The 20,075-nt window shown below is 38.4% G+C and overlaps 1 protein-coding gene across 1 annotated transcript in view; it reads right to left on the bottom strand.

The window, feature by feature from the left end:
• The window catches only part of LOC132556018 (uncharacterized), a 97,378-nt gene that overhangs the window by 31,347 nt on the left and 45,956 nt on the right, over positions 1–20,075 (bottom strand). Inside the window, exon 4 of the mRNA XM_060220410.1 lies at positions 11,359–11,617. Coding sequence (XP_060076393.1) covers positions 11,359–11,617 — 259 coding nt within the window. The remainder of the gene's footprint in view (positions 1–11,358; positions 11,618–20,075) is intronic.

Consider the following 20,075-nt stretch of genomic DNA (forward strand, 5'->3'; position numbering starts at 1 on the left):
GGTAGTTGTGTGATAACAGATAGTTGTGTGATAACAGATAGTTTTGTGATAACAGGGTAGTTGTGTTACTAAACAGATAACTGGGTAGTTATGTGATATTTGTGTGATAACAGGGTAGTTGTGTTACTAAACAGATAACTGGGTAGTTATGTGATATTTGTGTGATAACAGGGTAGTTGTGTTACTAAACAGATAACTGGGTAGTTATGTGATATTTGTGTGATAACAGGGTAGTTGTGTGATAACAGATAGTTGTGTGATAACAGATAGTTTTGTGATAACGGTAGTTGTGTTACTAAACAGATAACTGGGTAGTTATGTGATATTTGTGTGATAACAGGGTAGTTGTGTGATAACAGATAGTTGTGTGATAACAGGGTAGTTGTGTTACTAAACAGATAACTGGGTAGTTGTGTGATATTTGTGTGATAACAGGGTAGTTGTGTGATAACAGGGTAGTTGTGTTACTAAACAGATAACTGGGTAGTTATGTGATATTTGTGTGATAACAGGGTAGTTGTGTGATAACAGTGCAGTTGTGTTACTAAACAGATAACTGGGTAGTTATGTGATATTTGTGTGATAACAGGGTAGTTGTGTTACTAAACAGATAACTGGGTAGTTATGTGATATTTGTGTGATAACAGGGTAGTTGTGTGATAAAAGATAGTTTTGTGATAACAGGGTAGTTGTGTTACTAAACAGATAACTGGGTAGTTATGTGATATTTGTGTGATAACAGATAGTTGTGAGATAACAGATAGTTTTGTGATAACAGGGTAGTTGTGTTACTAAACAGATAACTGGGTAGTTATGTGATATTTGTGTGATAACAGATAGTTGTGTGATAACAGGGTAGTTGTGTGATGACAGATAGTTGTGTGATAACAGGGTAGTTGTGTTACTAAACAGATAACTGGGTAGTTATGTGATAGTTGTGTGATAACAAGGTAGTTGTGTGATAACAGGGTAGTTGTGTGATAACAGGGTAGTTGTGTTACTAAACAGATAACTGGGTAGTTATGTGATATTTGTGTGATAACAGGGTAGTTGTGTGATAACAGATGGTTGTGTGATAACAGGGTAGTTGTGTGATAGTTGTGTGATAACAGATGGTTGTGTGATAACAGGGTAGTTGTGTGATAGTTGTGTGATAACAGATGGTTGTGTGATAACAGGGTAGTTGTGTGATAACAGAGTAGTTGTGTGATAACAGATAGTTGTGTGATAACAGGGTAGTTGTGTGATAGTTGTGTGATAACAGGGTAGTTTTGTGGTAGCTGTGTAATAACAGGGTAGTTGTGTGATAACAGGGTAATTGTGTGATAACAGGTAGTTGTGTGATAACAGGGTAATTGTGTGATAATAGGTGGTTGTGTGATAGTTGTGTGATAACAGTAGTTGTGTGATAACAGGTAGTTGTGTGATAACAGGGTAGTTGTGTGATAGTTGTGTGATAACAGTGTAGTTGTGTAATTACAGGGTAGTTGTGTGATAAATGATTTTATACATAGCCATGACTTTTTAAATACCATCTGAAGATCTCCATGGAAACACATATGCAAGTTACGATAAAATCATTATGATATAAAAGAGAGGTAAACATGAAAAGGAATGAAAAACTAAAAATTTATTAAAATTTCCATCTTTTTTGATGTCATCTGCAGATCTCCAGAGAAAAACAGATGCTAATCCTAATAAAATCATTATTATATAAAATAAAGGTAAAAAGAGAATGAATGAAAAACTGAAAATTAATCAAAATTTCCAAATACATTTTTTTTTGACACAGAAGATTTACTATCATTTAATTACATAAGTTCCTTGCTCACTTCCTGTTTTTATAGATTGTTACCGATCTCATCCTTCTTTAATCAAATTAATCTGATATGCTCATTCCATCATGGCAACTCCATATTCATAGCTACCTGTTAACAATAGTGACAAACAAAAGGTCTACCAGACCTGTATTTACATATAACTTTATTCCCTATCTGACCAAGATATGAGAGAATACTGTTGAAATAACATTTCATTTCAGTAATAATTACCATAACTTTAGTATGCAAATATGGTACCTACACCCATCTCTGTATCCCAAAAACAAAAGATTCAAAAATCCCGCCCTCCCTACGACCATGAACCTTCACGTCATGAACATAGAGTTATCTCCCTTCCTCTTATCTTTATGGCTACTGGAGCGGGCGGACGTGCTATATTCAGCTGAGTGCCTTCCTTTTCTTTCTAGCTTAAGTCTAGCTTATAGCCGAGTATTTATATATCGGCTTATTTCTTTAACCCATCGTTAACTGTAACAGTCTTTTGCAGACGTTTATTTTGTTAATATATCCTGCTTTTAGGCCTTTATTCGGCCGGCTTTTGTTCGGCCTTTGTTCGGCCATTTGCTATACTCCACGCACCGAGCGCGTATCCATGTGTTTTGCGCTGTTCGGTTTTTTCGTGAAGTTTTTTCGCTTTTTATCGGTCGTATTATTTATTCGACCGTATATTTTGCTTAGCTTTTTTACGTTTCGTTAGCTTTTGCTTTCGTTCGTATTTGTTTGTTGGAGTTGTGTTTTTTCACTCCATTTATTTTTGTTACGTTTATTTGTATTAATAACTGTTGTTATTTGATTATTTATTTCGTAACAATTATGGATTCAGGGCTGCGTTGTGGTTCAGCACATGGGTGTTCTCACTTCTACGGAGAGCAGGACCCCCATGATGCCTGTCCCTTATGCCGGCCTTGCAGCGAGGCCTCACCGTGCGAACTTTGTTTGCACGCCGGGTCCGCTGTAAAGGTTCCCCTACCCAGTCGGCGAACTTCTCGCCGGAAGAGGGATTCGTCCTCATCTTCCGGTAAGAGAGGTAAGCCATCTAGGTTTTCTACCCCCGGCCCTGAGCCGAGGGGTGAGGTTGTCACTGCTGGGGGTGTTCTCACACTGAGCTCTGCCCTCGAGCAGGGGGTGGCTCCCCCTGTCCAGGCGCTTCCTGGTATAGGGGGGGAGCAACCCGACCCTGACTCGGCGAAGTCTAGGGTCGAATCGGCCGGTAGCTCTCGACAGCCGGCGGTGCTACCGTTGGAAAGGGACTTCCGGTCACAGGTCTCTGAGTCTTTCAGGGACCTCGGCACGCCAGGTGGCGTCGTTGGTGGGGGCTGCCCTGACGCCGGACCGGTACCCTCGGGTATGGGGTCAGGGGTCACTGACTTTTTGTCAGGGTTGTCAGTGGCTACGGGGATTAGTGACACTGAGTTCACTAATCCTAGTGTCAGTGCGGGGCCTCGGTTCCTACCCTCACAGGTCTCTGGATCTGGGGCTTTTCGCTCTAGTCCAGATTTTCCGGTGCAGGGTTTCCCAGGGGGTTTCCCCCAGGGATTTGGGGCCCCAGGTCAGGCTTCCGGTTTCCGGTCGCCTTTTTCCCCGGGCTCGGGGTGTAGGGGTGCCTGCAGGCACTCAATCCCGGGCTGCCCAGGCCAACCTGCGGATGGTCATGTGTACCAACAGTTACCCAGTGGTTACGGGCTCAGCCCGTACATGGCTGAGTTTCCACCTGGTGGGAGTGGAGGTTCATCCTGGTCCTTTGGACAGGGTGTCCAGCCCCAGGCTCAGGCAGGCCAATTTGGCCAGTTCTGGGGTCACTCCCAGCCCGCGGGACTGTTCCCATTCCCTCAGGGGTTTGGGATCAACCACATGGGTCTTCCTTCATGGAACCCTTGGGGTATGGTCTCTCCCTCTAGGAGACGTTTTAGCAGTGCTGCTCTGCTACTTCGGGGGCCGTTTCGGCTTCATTCCTTCCAGAGAGAAGTCAGAGGTTTCCCCATCTCAGGACTTTGTCTTCCTGGGGAATCGTTTCGATACGGTTCTGGGCATAGCCCTACCACCGGTGGAGAAGTTCGAGAAGGCCAGGGCTCTAGCTCTGTCCTTCATCGAACGGTCGCAGGTCCAGGTGCGTTGGTTCCTCAGTTTTCTGGGGTATCTCAACGCCCTGGCAGATGTGGTCCCCCTAGGGAGACTTCACATCAGACCTCTCCAGATGTTCCTCCTGTTCAAATTGGGTTCCGTCATCCAGGAAGAGGGAGGCCTGGATAACTCTCACTCAGTCGGTCAGGGAGTTGGCTCGCTGGTGGACCATTCGGGAGAATGTTCTCCGCGGGGTTCCTCTGACCAAGCCTGTCCCCTCTATGACCCTGTTCACGGATGCTTCCATGACAGGATGGGGAGCTTACCTCGACGGCCATTGTCGCTCGGGGGAGTGGTCTGGGGATCAGCTCTCGGAGCACATCAACGTGCTCGAGATGAGGGCAGTTCTTTTGGCACTGCAATCCTTTTGGGGATTCCTGCAGTCCAAGGCGATTTGTGTGGCTACCGACAACTCTATAGTTGTCGCGTATCTGGAGAGACAAGGGGGCACCAGGTCTCACGTCCTGTGTGCCCTCTCCATCTGCATCCTTCTTCTCTGTCAGGAGATGCAATTGTCCATTGCGGTCAAGCATCTTCCGGGCAGGTTGAATGTGTTGGCAGATAGGCAGCTGTGTCCCTCGGTCTTCCGGGGAATTTGTCAGGTGTGGGACAGACCTTTGATAGATCTGTTTGCCACTTCTCTGAACAATCAGCTGCCAACCTTCGTCTCTCCGGTCCCAGATCCGAAGGCTTGGGCTGTGGACGCCCTTTCTCTGGACTGGGATGGGATGCATGCTTATGCATTCCCTCCCTTCAACCTGGTGGGCAGGGTGCTTCAGAAGTTCAGGGAGCATCATTGCTCCTTACTTCTGATAGCCCCCCTGTGGCAGAGGCAGCCTTGGTTTCCGGAGCTCTTGTCGTTTCTGGTGGAGGAGCCCCTGGCTCTCCCCACCAGACCGAATCTCCTGCGTCAGCCTTGGTCCAGGACGACACACTCTCGACCAGAGATCCTCCTCCTTCATGCATGGAGGCTATCTCTGGAAGCCTCGCCAAGGCAGGCTTTTCTCGAGAGGTGTCAGATCGCATCGCGCGATCTATCAGGGCTTCCTCTTCTGCCGTCTACCAGTCCAGATGGAAGATCTTCTGTGATTGGTGTGTCGGCAGGGAGGTTGATCCATTCGAAGCCTCTGTTCAGCTGATTGCGGATTTCCTACTCTCTCTGTTTAGGGACCGCAATCTGGCACCTGGCACTATTGCGGGCTATAGGACAGCAATTGCCAGTGTCTTGGCTTTTTACGGCAGGAAGGAGATAGGTTCTTCCTCATCTCTTTCTGCCCTAATCAGAGGCTTCGTTTTGGATAGACCCAGAGTTCGGCAGCTGGCCCCGCAGTGGAATTTAGCCTTGGTGCTAGATTCCCTGATGAGGTCACCTTATGAGCCTATGGAGTCTGCCTCTTTGAAGTTTCTAACTTTCAAGACAGTCTTCCTTTTGGCTCTGGCCTCTGGACGTAGGAGGAGTGAAGTGCACGCCCTGTCATCACTTCCTTCCTGCCTTCGTTGGTCCAGAGGCTACGCTGCCGTTACTCTTCTAACTGATCCTTCGTTCCTTGTGAAGAATCAGGTCCCGGGGTTCTCGCCCGATCCCATCAAGATTCCGGCTTTGACTAGCTCGGAGGAGAGGGATAGATTGCCTTGTCCCTGTAGGGCTCTTAGGTTTTATCTCGATAAAACCAGGGGAGGGGGGGGGGGGGGGGAGGGGGGGGCTCCAGATCCCGTCTGTTTTTGCCTATCAAACAGGGACAGCGAGACATCTCCTCCCAGTCGGTGTCTAGGTGGGTATGCCAGGTCATTAAGTATGCTTATGAGCACTCTGATGACCAGGCTCGGGCGAGGGTGAGAGTGCGGGCTCATGAGGTAAGGGCCCTCGCTGCGTCCTGGGCCCTTCTTAATGGGTCCTCCTTTTAGGAGGTCATGTCTGCTGCCTTCTGGCGGGGCAGGGATACGTTTACAGATTTTTATCTGAGATCCCTGGTTTCCCACTCAGAAGGTTTGTATTCTTTGGGACCTCTGGTGGTTGCACAGTCTGTGGCTGTGCCCCCCCGTTAGCCCCGGGGCTCGTCTTTTCCGTTCGGCGGCACGTGGGTTACCTGCTCGGTCACGGGGAGGTTGCCCCTCCTTCTTCTATGCACTCTGTCCCCCCTCCCTACCATGTTTAGTGTGCTAGATGGGCTGCCTGGCTGCTAGTCACCACTACGGTAAGACGAATTCGCATACTAAAGTTATGGTAATTATTACTGAAATGAAATTGAGGTTTTTTAATGTAAAACCAATTTTCATGAGGTAATACTTACCATAACTTTATGGAGTCCCACCCTATCCTCCCCTCTTCCTATCTGCCTGACTGCCCCTCTGCGGGTGCCCCATAAAGGCTAAGAGGAAGGGAGATAACTCTATGTTCATGACGTGAAGGCTCATGGTCGTAGGGAGGGTGGGATTTTTGAATCTTTTGTTTTTGGGATACAAAGATGGGTGTAGGTACCATATTTGCATACTAAAGTTATGGTAAGTATTACCTCATGAAAATTGGTTTTACATTAAAAAACCTCAAGTTTGAGGACACGGTAGTAAAACACATACCATGTGACTATAAATTTTAATAAGTCAAAATTTTCACAATTTCCTTTCATTCAAAATGACAATAATATTTTAACAAATTAAATTTTGTACCTGTTTGTAGAGGACATCTAATACACTCATGTCTCATTAATTCATGGATTCAATTTTTGTTAATGTGCCTTGAAATAGTTGAAATATCATCCCATGAAAATAATCTGCTATACGATATATCACAAAGGATTAAGATTTTGATGGTGGAGGTGAAAACAATATCATATTTACAGAATCTTGTCATCAAACTAAAAAAAATCACTTCTTCTCAAGCGATTCTGAATTCATTTGCATCAAAGATTTTTCCTATGAATACTTGATCAATTCATACATTTAGATTTACAAACAGATTATAAAGGAAGAAGCCATTGGTAAACAGACAGATGGCAGAATGTCGTTAAGATCAAGTGAGAGCTGTAAGTTCTGATATGCTGGCTAAATCCATCTATATAATCTACTTAGTTTTATCTGGAAATTCAATGGGGGTTTTAAATTTTTTTTGTTGCAAATTCAGTAATTATTTAAATCTTATTCAAAATCAAATTCATTCAAATTATCTAAGGATCGTGTCCTACAGGAAACAATAGTCTGTGAAGCTGTGTACATACAATAGTATCTTTTTGTACAAATAAAGCAGTAGGCATGCAAATCTAATACATAAACCTAGATGGATTTTATTTTAACAATTGACTTTTCTTCTAAATTAGACACAATTTCTACAAAGTGATGATTGTTTTTACATATTAATAAGCGTAGTTAATATTGGTGTTCCCCATAACCGTAACACCATAATCATAACCATAATCAGTGTGAACAGTGCGTATAAAGGCAAAAAATGAAAATAAATAATATTTTGAAATTTTTATCATGCAATAACAGTAAAAATTCTTATGTTATATGTACTTTATTCACTAAAAGTTTTATTTGTCCTGAACCTTTCACTACAAAGCCATAAGAATGAAGAAAAAAGGCACTTGCTTTTTATCTAAGGGAAACGGGAACAAAAAACTAAAACTGAAACACTGAAATTTGTAAAATATGATAGTTCTTAGAGCCATCACTATGGGACGATACAGAATGGACAGTTCTGCATTGTCAACACTGAAATGCTCCTGTCACGTAGTAATCACTATATAGTAGGCAGCAGACTTAGAGAACAGCAGCATTTACACAGCAAATACTGAGACTCAGAGACGTCAGCAACTCTTTGAGACGACCATACTTAGATAGCTAAGGAAACAACAGGCTGATTAAACGTACTGAAATCAAGTAAAGGACAGGATATCAAATTCTGGTATCCATCATGGATTCCTATAAAGTCCATGGTTATGTACACCATAATATGCTGGATTGTCTAAGAAATGTATGGAAAGATAAAGAGGGGGCAATCTAGCCTATGGAAATCCCAGTATGATTTGTTATTGATTTGACTGGTGTACGACACCACGGCTATGGTTTCTACGCTAAAACTCAGACTAGCCCCATAACCAACACAAGCGTATTTTCTTTCATCAGTATTTCCATAAGTTCTTGAATTAATAAAGAACATATTCCCGTTTATTTCAATTTCAACTGAGTTTCAGAAAATTAATGCAGAGGGCTTCATCACCTCAACTTTTATAAAAATATCATCAGTGAAATTATAAAAATATCACGAGTGAAATTGTTTTCACTTGTTATGATACTTTATCAAACAGTGACATTTTAAGGCTCAGTTGCATTTTTTTCCTTCTTCATTCTTACTAAAGAGTAGGATTTTAAAAAGAATGAACCTTCCTCTTCCTCCTCACTCCTACAGATCAGTAGGATTTTAAAAAGAATGAACCTTCCTCTTCCTCCTCACTCCTACAGATCAGTAGGATTTTTAAGAATCAACATTTTCCCTCCCTCCTCTCTCCTACAGATCAGTAGGATTTTTAAGAATCAACATTTTCTCTCCCTCCTCACTCCTACAGATCAGTAGGATTTTTAAGAATCAAACTCTTCTCTCCCCACCTCACTCCTTCAGACTAAGGATTTTTAAGAATCAACATTTTCTCTCCCTCCTCACTCCTACAGATCAGTAGGATTTTTAAGAATCAACATTTTCCCTCCCTCCTCTCTCCTACAGATCAGTAGGATTTTTAAGAATCAAAATCTTCTCTCCCCACCTCACTCCTTCAGACTAGTAGGATTTTTAAGAATCAACATTTTCTCTCCCTCCTCACTCCTACAGATCAGTAGGATTTTTAAGAATCAACATTTTCCCTCCCTCCTCACTCCTACAGATCAGTAGGAACTGTCTTTTCATCCCTTTGCAAGTAGGGCTAATTCATTTATACAACCTCACATACAATTTACAAATATTCAACATAGGATATGAGCTAATCTCAAATTTCATTATTTCAGGCAGTTTTGATAAAAATATTCCCTTCACCACTACATGAAACATAATGAGCTGCTACCAACATCAAACATGCAGTATTTAAAATGACTGGACACAATGGTAAACACTTACTGTTCCTCCCATATAGTTTCCATTTCAATGCTGAAATATCACATGTATGTCACAGTTACTCGTTCCACAGAATTTTGGCTATTATCATTACAAGAGGTTTAGCCATGTGAATACCGATGCATCTGTTACAGACCTAGAGGCTTAGCACAGTTAATGGAATGGCTGATAAACAGACAAATTTAATATTAAAGATTTAAGAGACCATCTGAATGCTGCCATTACTACAATGAAGTGGCTTTATTTGGGATCATAACTTTTCTTTTTCTTTTGTCTGAAAAGCAATATCAAAACGAAGCAACATGACCCCAGAAAATCATAATACAGAGACATCAAGCGACTTTAATAGGGCTAATAAGACAAAAGACAGCATGCTTTGTTGTTCATTAATTCAATTTTGTGATTTTTCCAGCCTCGGAAAATTATTACAAAAAATATTTTTGTTAAAGTGGTTAAACATAGAGACTAAATAATTTCTCAAGGGAAGTCCACACAATAACAGCTGGGATACAAAGCTGTCTGATCATAGTAAATCTACCATTAAGTATAACCACTCCAGAATTTCATGTATAGCCTCCTTAGTGCTGTAGAAATCAATTTTGAAATATTAAGCACACAAGATTAGCTTTTATCTTGAACTACTGTACAATTCTTAATTAAGTTGGAAATCGGGAAAATTCTCATGGTTATCATCCCAAAAAGAATGTTAGTTTTAAATTTTTTAAAGAATATTTTGTTTGCAAATTTTGGTCTTCTATGAATATTGATTTCACCAACAATTACTGTAAAGTGAAATATCATCCCTTTAAGTCTGAAGGAAGAAAAAAAATGTAATTCGCTTAGTAACAGTAAAGAGAATGTAAAGTGATTTTGTACAGTACAGCACAGCCTTCAACCTATATGTAATGGCAGTGAACTTTGCATGCCTACAGGACAAACAGTTGGCAGACACTGATAGGGAGACCATTGAGCTTCCAGTATAGAGTAAGATAACCACATCTATAAGAAAGCCATTGTAGTCCAAACGATCCTGAAAATTGACAGATTAAAGCGTCCCTCTGGGGAGTACTGCATTTCATCCTGATGTAGAAAAAGAAATAAAATTACGGTGAAATTCAACTGATTGCCACGAGTTACCTAGTACCTTAGATTGACATTAAAAGTCCTAAAATGGCTAAAAGAGAAGCTTTGTAGTACCAAGGGACTACTTAAATTGTCAGGACATATTAACATGTCAGGTTGCTACTGAATCAACCGCACTGAAATGCTTCCATTTCCTGGTTGGTTTCGATATCATATAGAACAATGGAAATCCACTTCAATATAAAAACAGTGCTATCAGTTCATTCCTAGGACGAAAGGGCTTGGTTTTGGAGTCAACCAACACAGTCCACTTTCTTTAAAAAACACCAATTCAGTAAAGAGTTTAACAACACAACAAATTGATACAGAACACATGTAGTGATTTCTCTGCATTTATTGATGTTTTCCAATACCTGCAAACAAAAGATAACTGAGCGCAGGCCAGATATTAAACTGCATTACCCTTGATTTCCATGCATTTTCTTTCGTTTTTTCAATAATGCACTATGCTTCACAGCATCCTCCTATCCATCTATTGTGACAAGTACAGATTTCAAGTTTAAAGTACTTGATGAGTAGGTGCCAATTCTGATACCTTTTTCTGCTTCTCAAATCAAAGAAGTAGGTTATAGTGATCATCATAGAATGTAGACCATTGACAAGCTAAAGGTGGACTCAATGAGTCTACAGCACATGGACAGACAAGTTGGAGTATATGAACCTACAACACATGGACAGACAAGTTGGAGTATATGAACCTACAACACATGGACAGACAAGTTGGAGTATATAAACCTACAACACATGGACAGACAAGTTGGAGTATATGAACCTACAACACATGGACAGACAAGTTGGAGTATATGAACCTACAACACATGGACAGATAAGTTGGAGTATATGAACCTACAACACATGGACAGACAAGTTGGAATATATGAGCCTAAAGCACATGGACAGGCTTGATCGATTAAATTGATCTAAAGTCCAATAGACACTGGCTATTTGAACCTACTGTCATAAGGACAGGATTTTGAAGTAAATGCAACGACATCCCTCTCAATCAATATACTTTCAACTCATATGTAAAAAAAGTTAAATGTACTCACAGTCCTCTGGTCAACTGTGATTGACTATGTTGACTGATTGCATTCCCCTTAAAACACTAAGGTTTGTAAACTAGATGTTCAAACTAAACATTTTAAGACTTACCTATCATCTGCATAGTCTCCATATGAAGAACGTCGTGAATGTAATTTAGCAAGTTCACTCCAAGCTGAGTTAGTGCTGAGTAAGCCTGGACTACGAGGGGCCTGAAATCTGTCATAGGGACTAGGAGACAGATACCCTGGGCTGAGAGGTGGGAGACGACCCTCAGATTTTGATAGCCCATTAGAGATAGTCAAAGGCTGAAGCTGGGAAAAGTTGTCATCCTGAACAAATGTTAACGGGTCACTTGGACGTCTAGAGCCTGAAACCAAAGTAAACATGTAGACAAAATATGAAACAGGCAAACTATGTTTAAAAGTTTCTTTTGGCAAAATGAAATAAACAAGAGACCTATGGGCCTTAATATTTTTATTATTTGGTCATCCGACTATGAAATCTTTTAGCAGTGAGAAGGGTTATTTTTTCTGTAACGAAACATTATGAAGAACCTGTTTTCCATGATGCAGATGGTAGTTTTGGTGAGGAGTAGTTTGTTACCTATTTTTTGACAGTAAAGTTGGAGCACAATCCAATTGGTGAAACTTAAGAAGTTTGAAATAGATGTTGCACAAGAAAACCATGATTGTGCAATCATGTTCCAAAAAAACCTCAGTGGCTGCTGTAGCAGAGTTTTGACAAAGTTGAATATTAACAAAACTATGTTGGCTACCTATCCATATCATTCCCACCAATTTTAGCTCAATGTCACCAGTGGAACTGGACAGGAAGTTTGAAATATGTTTTTCAAGATAGTGGCCATGGTGGCCTCCATGGATTTCAAACATACCGAAAATAACAACACTTGATCAGAAATGGTCTTGAAATGTCAAGTTTACAAACTGCGGATGGCACACAACGATGGACAAAGCATGATGGTTATAGGTCTAAAGGGTTATGGGATGAAACTATCAGGAAAGACAGAGAATTTCCTACAGCCAGAGATCCAAATACACTTCATGCTTGAAAGAATTAATAATAAAAAGGTCAAAATAAACACTCAGTCAATTTTAAATAGATATAAGGTCAACAGGTCAACAGAACTGTCCCACTGGCACGAAAACACTAATATCAAAATAAAACTTAAGTCTGGATTTAAATGTTCAACATCCGAAACAAAATATCAACAATGTGATTTCATTTCTAGAACCTCCAACAAACAAAATATCAACAATGTGTGTTCATTTCTAGAACCTACAACACCAAAATATCAACAATGTGTGTTCATTTCTAGAACCTACAACAAACAAAATATCAACTACAACACCAAAATATCAACAATGTGTGTTCATTTCTAGAACCTACAACACCAAAATATCAACAATGTGTGTTCATTTCTAGAACCTACAACACCAAAATATCAACAATGTGTGTTCATTTCTAGAACCTACAACAAACAAAATATCAACAATGTGTGTTCATTTCTAGAACCTACAACACCAAAATATCAACAATGTGATTTCATTTCTAGAACCTACAACAAACAAAATGTCAACAATGTGTGTTCATTTCTAGAACCTACAACACCAAAATATCAACAATGTGTGTTCATTTCTAGAACCTACAACACCAAAATATCAACAATGTGTGTTCATTTCTAGAACCTACAACACCAAAATATCAACAATGTGTGTTCATTTCTAGAACCTACAACACCAAAATATCAACAATGTGATTTCATTTCTAGAACCTACAACAAACAAAATATCAACAATTTCCAACAACAAAATATCAACAATGTGTGTTCATTTCTAGAACCTACAACACCAAAATATCAACAATGTTCTAGAACCTACAACAAACAAAATATCAACAATGTGTGTTCATTTCTAGAACCTACAACACCAAAATATCAACAATGTGTGTTCATTTCTAGAACCTACAACACCAAAATATCAACAATGTGTGTTCATTTCTAGAACCTACAACACCAAAATATCAACAATGTGTGTTCATTTCTAGAACCTCCACAATGTGTGTTCATTTCTAGAACCTATAACACCAAAATATCAACAATGTGTGTTCATTTCTAGAACCTATAACACCAAAATATCAACAATGTGTGTTCATTTCTAGAACCTATAACACCAAAATATCAACAATGTGTGTTCATTTCTAGAACCTATAACACCAAAATATCAACAATGTGATTTCATTTCTAGAACCTACAACACCAAAATATCAACAATGTGTGTTCATTTCTAGAACCTACAACACCAAAATATCAACAATGTGTGTTCATTTCTAGAACCTACAACACCAAAATATCAACAATGTGTGTTCATTTCTAGAACCTACAACAAACAAAATATCAACAATGTGTGTTCATTTCTAGAACCTAAAACACCAAAATATCAACAATGTGTGTTCATTTCTAGAACCTACAACACCAAAATATCAACAATGTGTGTTCATTTCTAGAACCTACAACACCAAAATATCAACAATGTGTGTTCATTTCTAGAACCTACAACAAACAAAATATCAACAATGTGTGTTCATTTCTAGAACCTACAACACCAAAATATCAACAATGTGTGTTCATTTCTAGAACCTACAACACCAAAATATCAACAATGTGTGTTCATTTCTAGAACCTACAACAAACAAAATATCAACAATGTGTGTTCATTTCTAGAACCTACAACACCAAAATATCAACAATGTGTATTCATTTCTAGAACCTATAACAAACAAAACATATTCTGACTACCATGAAAATTGATAAAAACTCCTGAACTACAATATAGTTATTGCTTCTGTAGAACATGAAAATTTGATTTTACAATGAAAAGGTGAACAATAGAGGAACACGTGGGCTAATTTAACATGAGAATATTAATGATTTCTTTTACTGTAGCACTTCTAAATTGACGAAGTCATAAAGTTTTTCATTTAATGATATGACATCTATCACTGTAACACATGTGTTAAAAGTGTATCTCTCTGACAGACAATATGTCTCCAGAGTCTTCATTCAAATCATCACACAGGACTCTACCAGGGCATTATTGTTATAAAACTAAAAAGAAATTGTGATAATCAAGTCCATACTTCAGACAATACAAAACATAACAGAAGATATCCAGGATTGCATTAAATTTGACAGCCAAAAATGACTGAATTTTAAAAAAAAAATGTAAATTTGATCTTACAACTTAAAACTCTTCTGAACACATTCATGAAAAATTGATTTTCTTTAGGTTTCATTTTGAATCTAAATCTATAAAACATCTCTACAGCCATTCATTTTGTAGATAAATATCAAATACTGACATTTAAGAGTGTTATATAAGATCTGTGTACAAATTTTGATACACGATATTCATACAAAGTTTACTTAAGATCTTTTCAAAAAGTTTATGTAATTTTGTACAAATGTTTACACTTTGAACAAATGTAAGATCTTACTACAAATGTTTTGATAAGAAATATTTGCATAAAAGTTTATACAAAATATTACTTCAAAGTACTGAAGTGTTTTTATATTTTTACAAATGTTTAAATGTATATAAATACAATCTTATTTACAAATGTTATATACCAGTGTCTATATAAGAAATTTGAACAAATGTTTATACCAGTGTCTATATAAGAAATTTGAACAAATGTTTATACCAGTGTCTATATAAGAAATTTGAACAAATGTTTATAAAAAATTTCTAAGTACATAGATAGTGATATGAAATATTCCAAGGTAACTTGTAAAATTCATAACATACACGCCATTAAATCATTTACTACTTCTGTTATACAAGATGTTAAGTTAGCAAAATTGAAGAAGTTCATTTTTCAGTGTTAAAAAGATAAATTGCATGGCCATGATTCTACAAAAAAAAAAAAAGATCTTTTAGAACAGAAACATCACATCTTTTATAGTAAAGGAAATAAATAAAGCATTTTTTATTTTGAAATAAAAAATCTAAATGAGAATACATGTATAGAGGAGTTATTGCTTCAAAAGAAAATATTACCCTGTAACTGGGCTACAGTGTCATCCGGAGAGACTGTGATGATGGCTGGACTATTCCCAGTCATACTTAAGCAAATGATTCCAATACTACGACACAGTCACTAGATATATCCCCTATTCCTGACATCAGGGAAACACATCAAGCGCGATAGTACAACATCGCCTGTTTCTGGTAAACGCGCCAAATAAAGCTACAAAGTATAGGCAATTGATATACATTACAGCTTTTCCCCGACCTGAGTATCAATCAGGATTCCTGCGACATTTCCCTGTGGACTTTGAACTCTTGAATTTCTGTCTCTGTACCCAACACCTGCCTGTCACAGACTGATATTTTCTGGTGCCCCAGGGCGACTACACATATTCGAGGTGACAAATTCTGACTTAGGATTACGAATATTTCATTAAATTTACCATCATTCTGTACATCTAAAGGATTCTCACTTTAAAAACATGGAGATACATTACGCATTAATGCAAAAATAATACGAAATGTTGATGAAATGACATTATTTTGTGTAATAATATGTTTCTGTCTGTATAGACAAATTGATTTTATAAAAGAATAACACCTCTTCTGTCACAATATCAGATTTAACTTAACAGTGTGCTTTAGAAATGTACCCGGACATACAAAATTGATGTTCTATAGTCACCATGTCTTTGAAAAGCTTTATTATTGGTAGAACATCAGGAACATTATATACTTATATGAAAGCTATAGAATGGTTATTGATATGTATAGACATTTTTATTTATATTTATTTACTGTATTGAAATAAATCAAACAACAAAAAACAAAAAAAACCAACTAAGATAAGGTTGCACAATTTTTGTCTTAAAAGGACAGAGTTTCAAAGAAGTATTTTACCATACATTGTCTACACAATTTGCACTTATTGTTAACATGGTCTGATCATTGCTCCAGTCAACATATCATGAAATGATTCTTTATATCTTGCCGTGAATTATCATGATAATGAATACTTTAAAAAGAGATCTGACCTTTGCTTTTAACAGCCCACAAGAATAACATCCTCCTCGAACACTCTTTGTCTAACTGAGCCATGTTTGTATACATAAATGTCACGACCAAACACATTAGTCTGGGATCTACTGGAATTGCAGACCACCTTAAACACTACTGCAGACATCATAAAGACAATACACTGCTTATATCTATAGCTCTGGGTAGCACCACTAAGCTTCAGACTTGAGAGTGTGGGCTTATTACAGGACAATGATATAGACTTTATTGTTAATTCTAGAGGCAAGCATTAGATAAAGGTGTTCTCATTTATAGGTATAGCCTTAACTACTCTAAACAGTATGTGACATCCCACTAGAAATCAATTAAATGTTAAAGGTACTTGTGAGTAAGGTATGTTTTTGATAAAATGTTCTAGATATGTCTTCTTTGTATCATCTTCACTTGTCTTTGCAGTTACTGCTTATTTCATGTTGTTGAAAGATGCAATCTCTTTAGTGACAATGGTCATACAAGGGTAGAAAACTTTTCTGAGTTGAAACTTGTGGGCATTTTAAATTCATCTTGCAGGCATCAATAAGCAACTAGACTCCAATGACGAAGATGACAGTCTCCTACAGCCTGGGTTTTACAAACTGTTAATATATGACCCAGCCTCGGAACATTTTTTTCTGTCCTTCAACCTCCATTTCCTAAACGACCAAATGCTCATACATCACAGATTCTAAGAAAATGGGAACAATTTCTCTATGCTACAGAAAGTCTAAAAAAAAAATTTTGCAGGGACCGCATGTCGAAAGTGAGTGCTGTCTAAGTAAACCTGTATGGCATTGATTGTATGTCTAGAAGTAACTTTGTATGACATTGTATGTCCAGAAGTAACTTTGTATTACATTGTATGTCTAGAAGTAACTTTGTATGACATTGTATGTCTAGAAGTAACTTTGTATGACATTGTATGTCTAGAAGTAACTTTGTATTACATTGTATGTCTAGAAGTAACTTTGTATGACATTGTATGTCTAGAAGTAACTTTGTATGACATTGTATGTCTAGAAGTAACTTTGTATTACATTGTATGTCTAGAAGTAACTTTGTATGACATTGTATGTCCAGAAGTAACTTTGTATTACATTGTATGTCTAGAAGTAACTTTGTATTACATTGTATGTCTAGAAGTAACTTTGTATGACATTGTTTGTATATCTAGTCATAGAACATGTATGATAAATGAAATCTGCAACAAAACTGTTCTATCTCTTCTTTTTCAATCAAATAGTTCAAAGATGAGTTATTAATTACTCTATGGATGTTATCCAAGTGGTGTCTGACATATAGGTTGGAATTAGCATTACAGATCTATATGGATGTAGTCAATGTGGCTTGACATAGTGTCTGTTACTTGTACAAAAATACCAACATGTCAATATAATCAAAATCTGCACTTAAATTCAATAAAACTATGGTAAAATGTGAACAAAGAAAGATTTACAGAAACACTCCTGAATAAGTACATGGAGAATTAAAACAGGTTTTCTGGAAGAGTAAACTTCTTCTGCTTCATTGAAGATGCCTACCATGTAAAAGATTCTACAAAGGATGAGCAAGATAGATGAAAGAGATTGGAGAAATAACCGAGATCAGAGACAAACAATTATGAACCTCCCCCCACCTTCCCCCCCCCACCCCAAAAGAAAAACAGAAACAAAAATGAAACTCATTGGAATGAACCTATAAACTTTTAGGAAACTGACAAAACATTGGAAGCTTCCTCCTTTTGTAGCAAAGAAGAAAACTGATAGAACAGATGACAAAGACCTTTTGACTGAAGCTTAGTCTTCTATTCCAGCATGAAGACATCAACAGCTCTAGTGTCATCACCAGGATTCAATGCCGTCACCAGGATTCAGTACCTTTACCAGGATTCAGTGCCACAGGATTTAGTGCCGTCACCAGGATTCAGTGCTGTCACCTGGATTCAGTGCTGTCACTAGGATTCAGTACCATTACCAGGATTCAGTGCCACAGGATTTAGTGCCATCACCAGGATTCAGTGCTGTCACCTGGATTCAGTGCCACAGGATTTAGTGCCGTCACCAGGATTCAGTGCTGTCACCTGGATTCAGTGCCACAGGATTTAGTGCCGTCACCAGGATTCAGTGTTGTTACCAGGATTCAGTGTTGTCACCAGGATTCAGTGACGTCACCAGGATTCAGTGACATCACCAGGATTCAGTGCCACAGGATTCAGTGCCGTCACCAGGATTCAGTGACGTCACCAGGATTCAGTGTCGTCACCAGGATTCAGTGCCACAGGAATCAGTGCCATCACCAGGATTCAGTGTCGTCACCAGGATTCAGTGCCACAGGAATCAGTGCCATCACCAGGATTCAGTGTCGTCACCAGGATTCAGTGACGTCACCAGGATTCAGTGCCACAGGAATCAGTGCCATCACCAGGATTCAGTGTCGTCACCAGGATTCAGTGAAGTCACCAGGATTCAGTGACATCACCAAGATCCTGGATGATGAAATAACACTGTGATATCTGGTACACATGCAGCTCTTGTTCCATCAAGTACCAACTTAAAAATGAATGTACACAGAAAAATAGCTGATCCAGTGTTGTTGACAATGAATTCTGGTCAGCCTAGAAAACCCTATTGATTGTAAACAATCACACTTTGAGAACATTCATACTGACTTACTGTACCAATCAAATAAGATATTAGATCATAAAACTGGTCTTATGTCATGATGCCGCTAGGCTTGTTGTATAGAAGTAGAAACATAGGGCAGTTTATCAGCATTTCTCAGCTTTACTTTAGATGAAACAGATATGGAGAATCCTACCAGTCTTGTTTAGATAAATACACATATTTCTTTTATTTTAAATTCATATTTTATAATCAGGGCTGATTTACTGGTGTCTCCTAAAGTTAATTTTTAACCCTTGTAACAATGGATTTCACCATAATTGTTCTGCATTGTTTTTAACAAAGCTGCATTGACTACATAAATATAGCACAGGTCGACTGCGATTTCAGGAGCAGGTAATGAACATCACTTAAGTGGAGACCTGGTACACCAGGATCTACTGCGAGTCAGACATTTTGTCTCCTCTGGTTATATCCTGTATCTCTATCACAACAGTGTAACACTTCACTAACATGGCAGTAGCATGTGTTGTATATAAACTTTTCATGTCGTTAAATTTAAAAGATTAATCTTTATATTTGGTGTTGTAAACAGTTTTTTTTTAAAATCAAGTCTCTGTAATTAACTGTCAAGGCAGGATTTTCACATATTTTCAAATGGATACAATATTTCCTTTTGCACAGAGTTGTGGAGCATAGCTCTTTTAATTAACACATAATTTCACATCACCAGAATATCTGATAATGGTGCAGATTTTTTTAATGGTGAAACATCACTACACTGAATCATGTTGTTTTAATGGTGAACCGTCACTACACTGAATCATGGTGTTTTAATGGTGGAACATCAGTACACTGAATCATGGTGTTTTAATGGTGAAATATCTGTACACTGAATCATGGTGTTTTAATGGTGAACCGTCACTACACTGAATCATGGTGTTTTAATGGTGGAACATCAGTACACTAAATCATGGTGTTTTAATGGTGAAACATCAGTACACTAAATCATGGTGTTTTAATGGTGAAACATCAGTACACTGAATCATGGTGTTTTAATGGTGAAACATCACTACACTGAATCACGGTGTTTTAATGGTGGAAC

Source organism: Ylistrum balloti, unplaced genomic scaffold, assembly GCF_031769215.1.
Source record: "Ylistrum balloti isolate Yb309-2 unplaced genomic scaffold, AGI_CSIRO_Ybal_v1 Utg370540, whole genome shotgun sequence".
Classification (NCBI taxonomy): domain Eukaryota; kingdom Metazoa; phylum Mollusca; class Bivalvia; order Pectinida; family Pectinidae; genus Ylistrum; species Ylistrum balloti.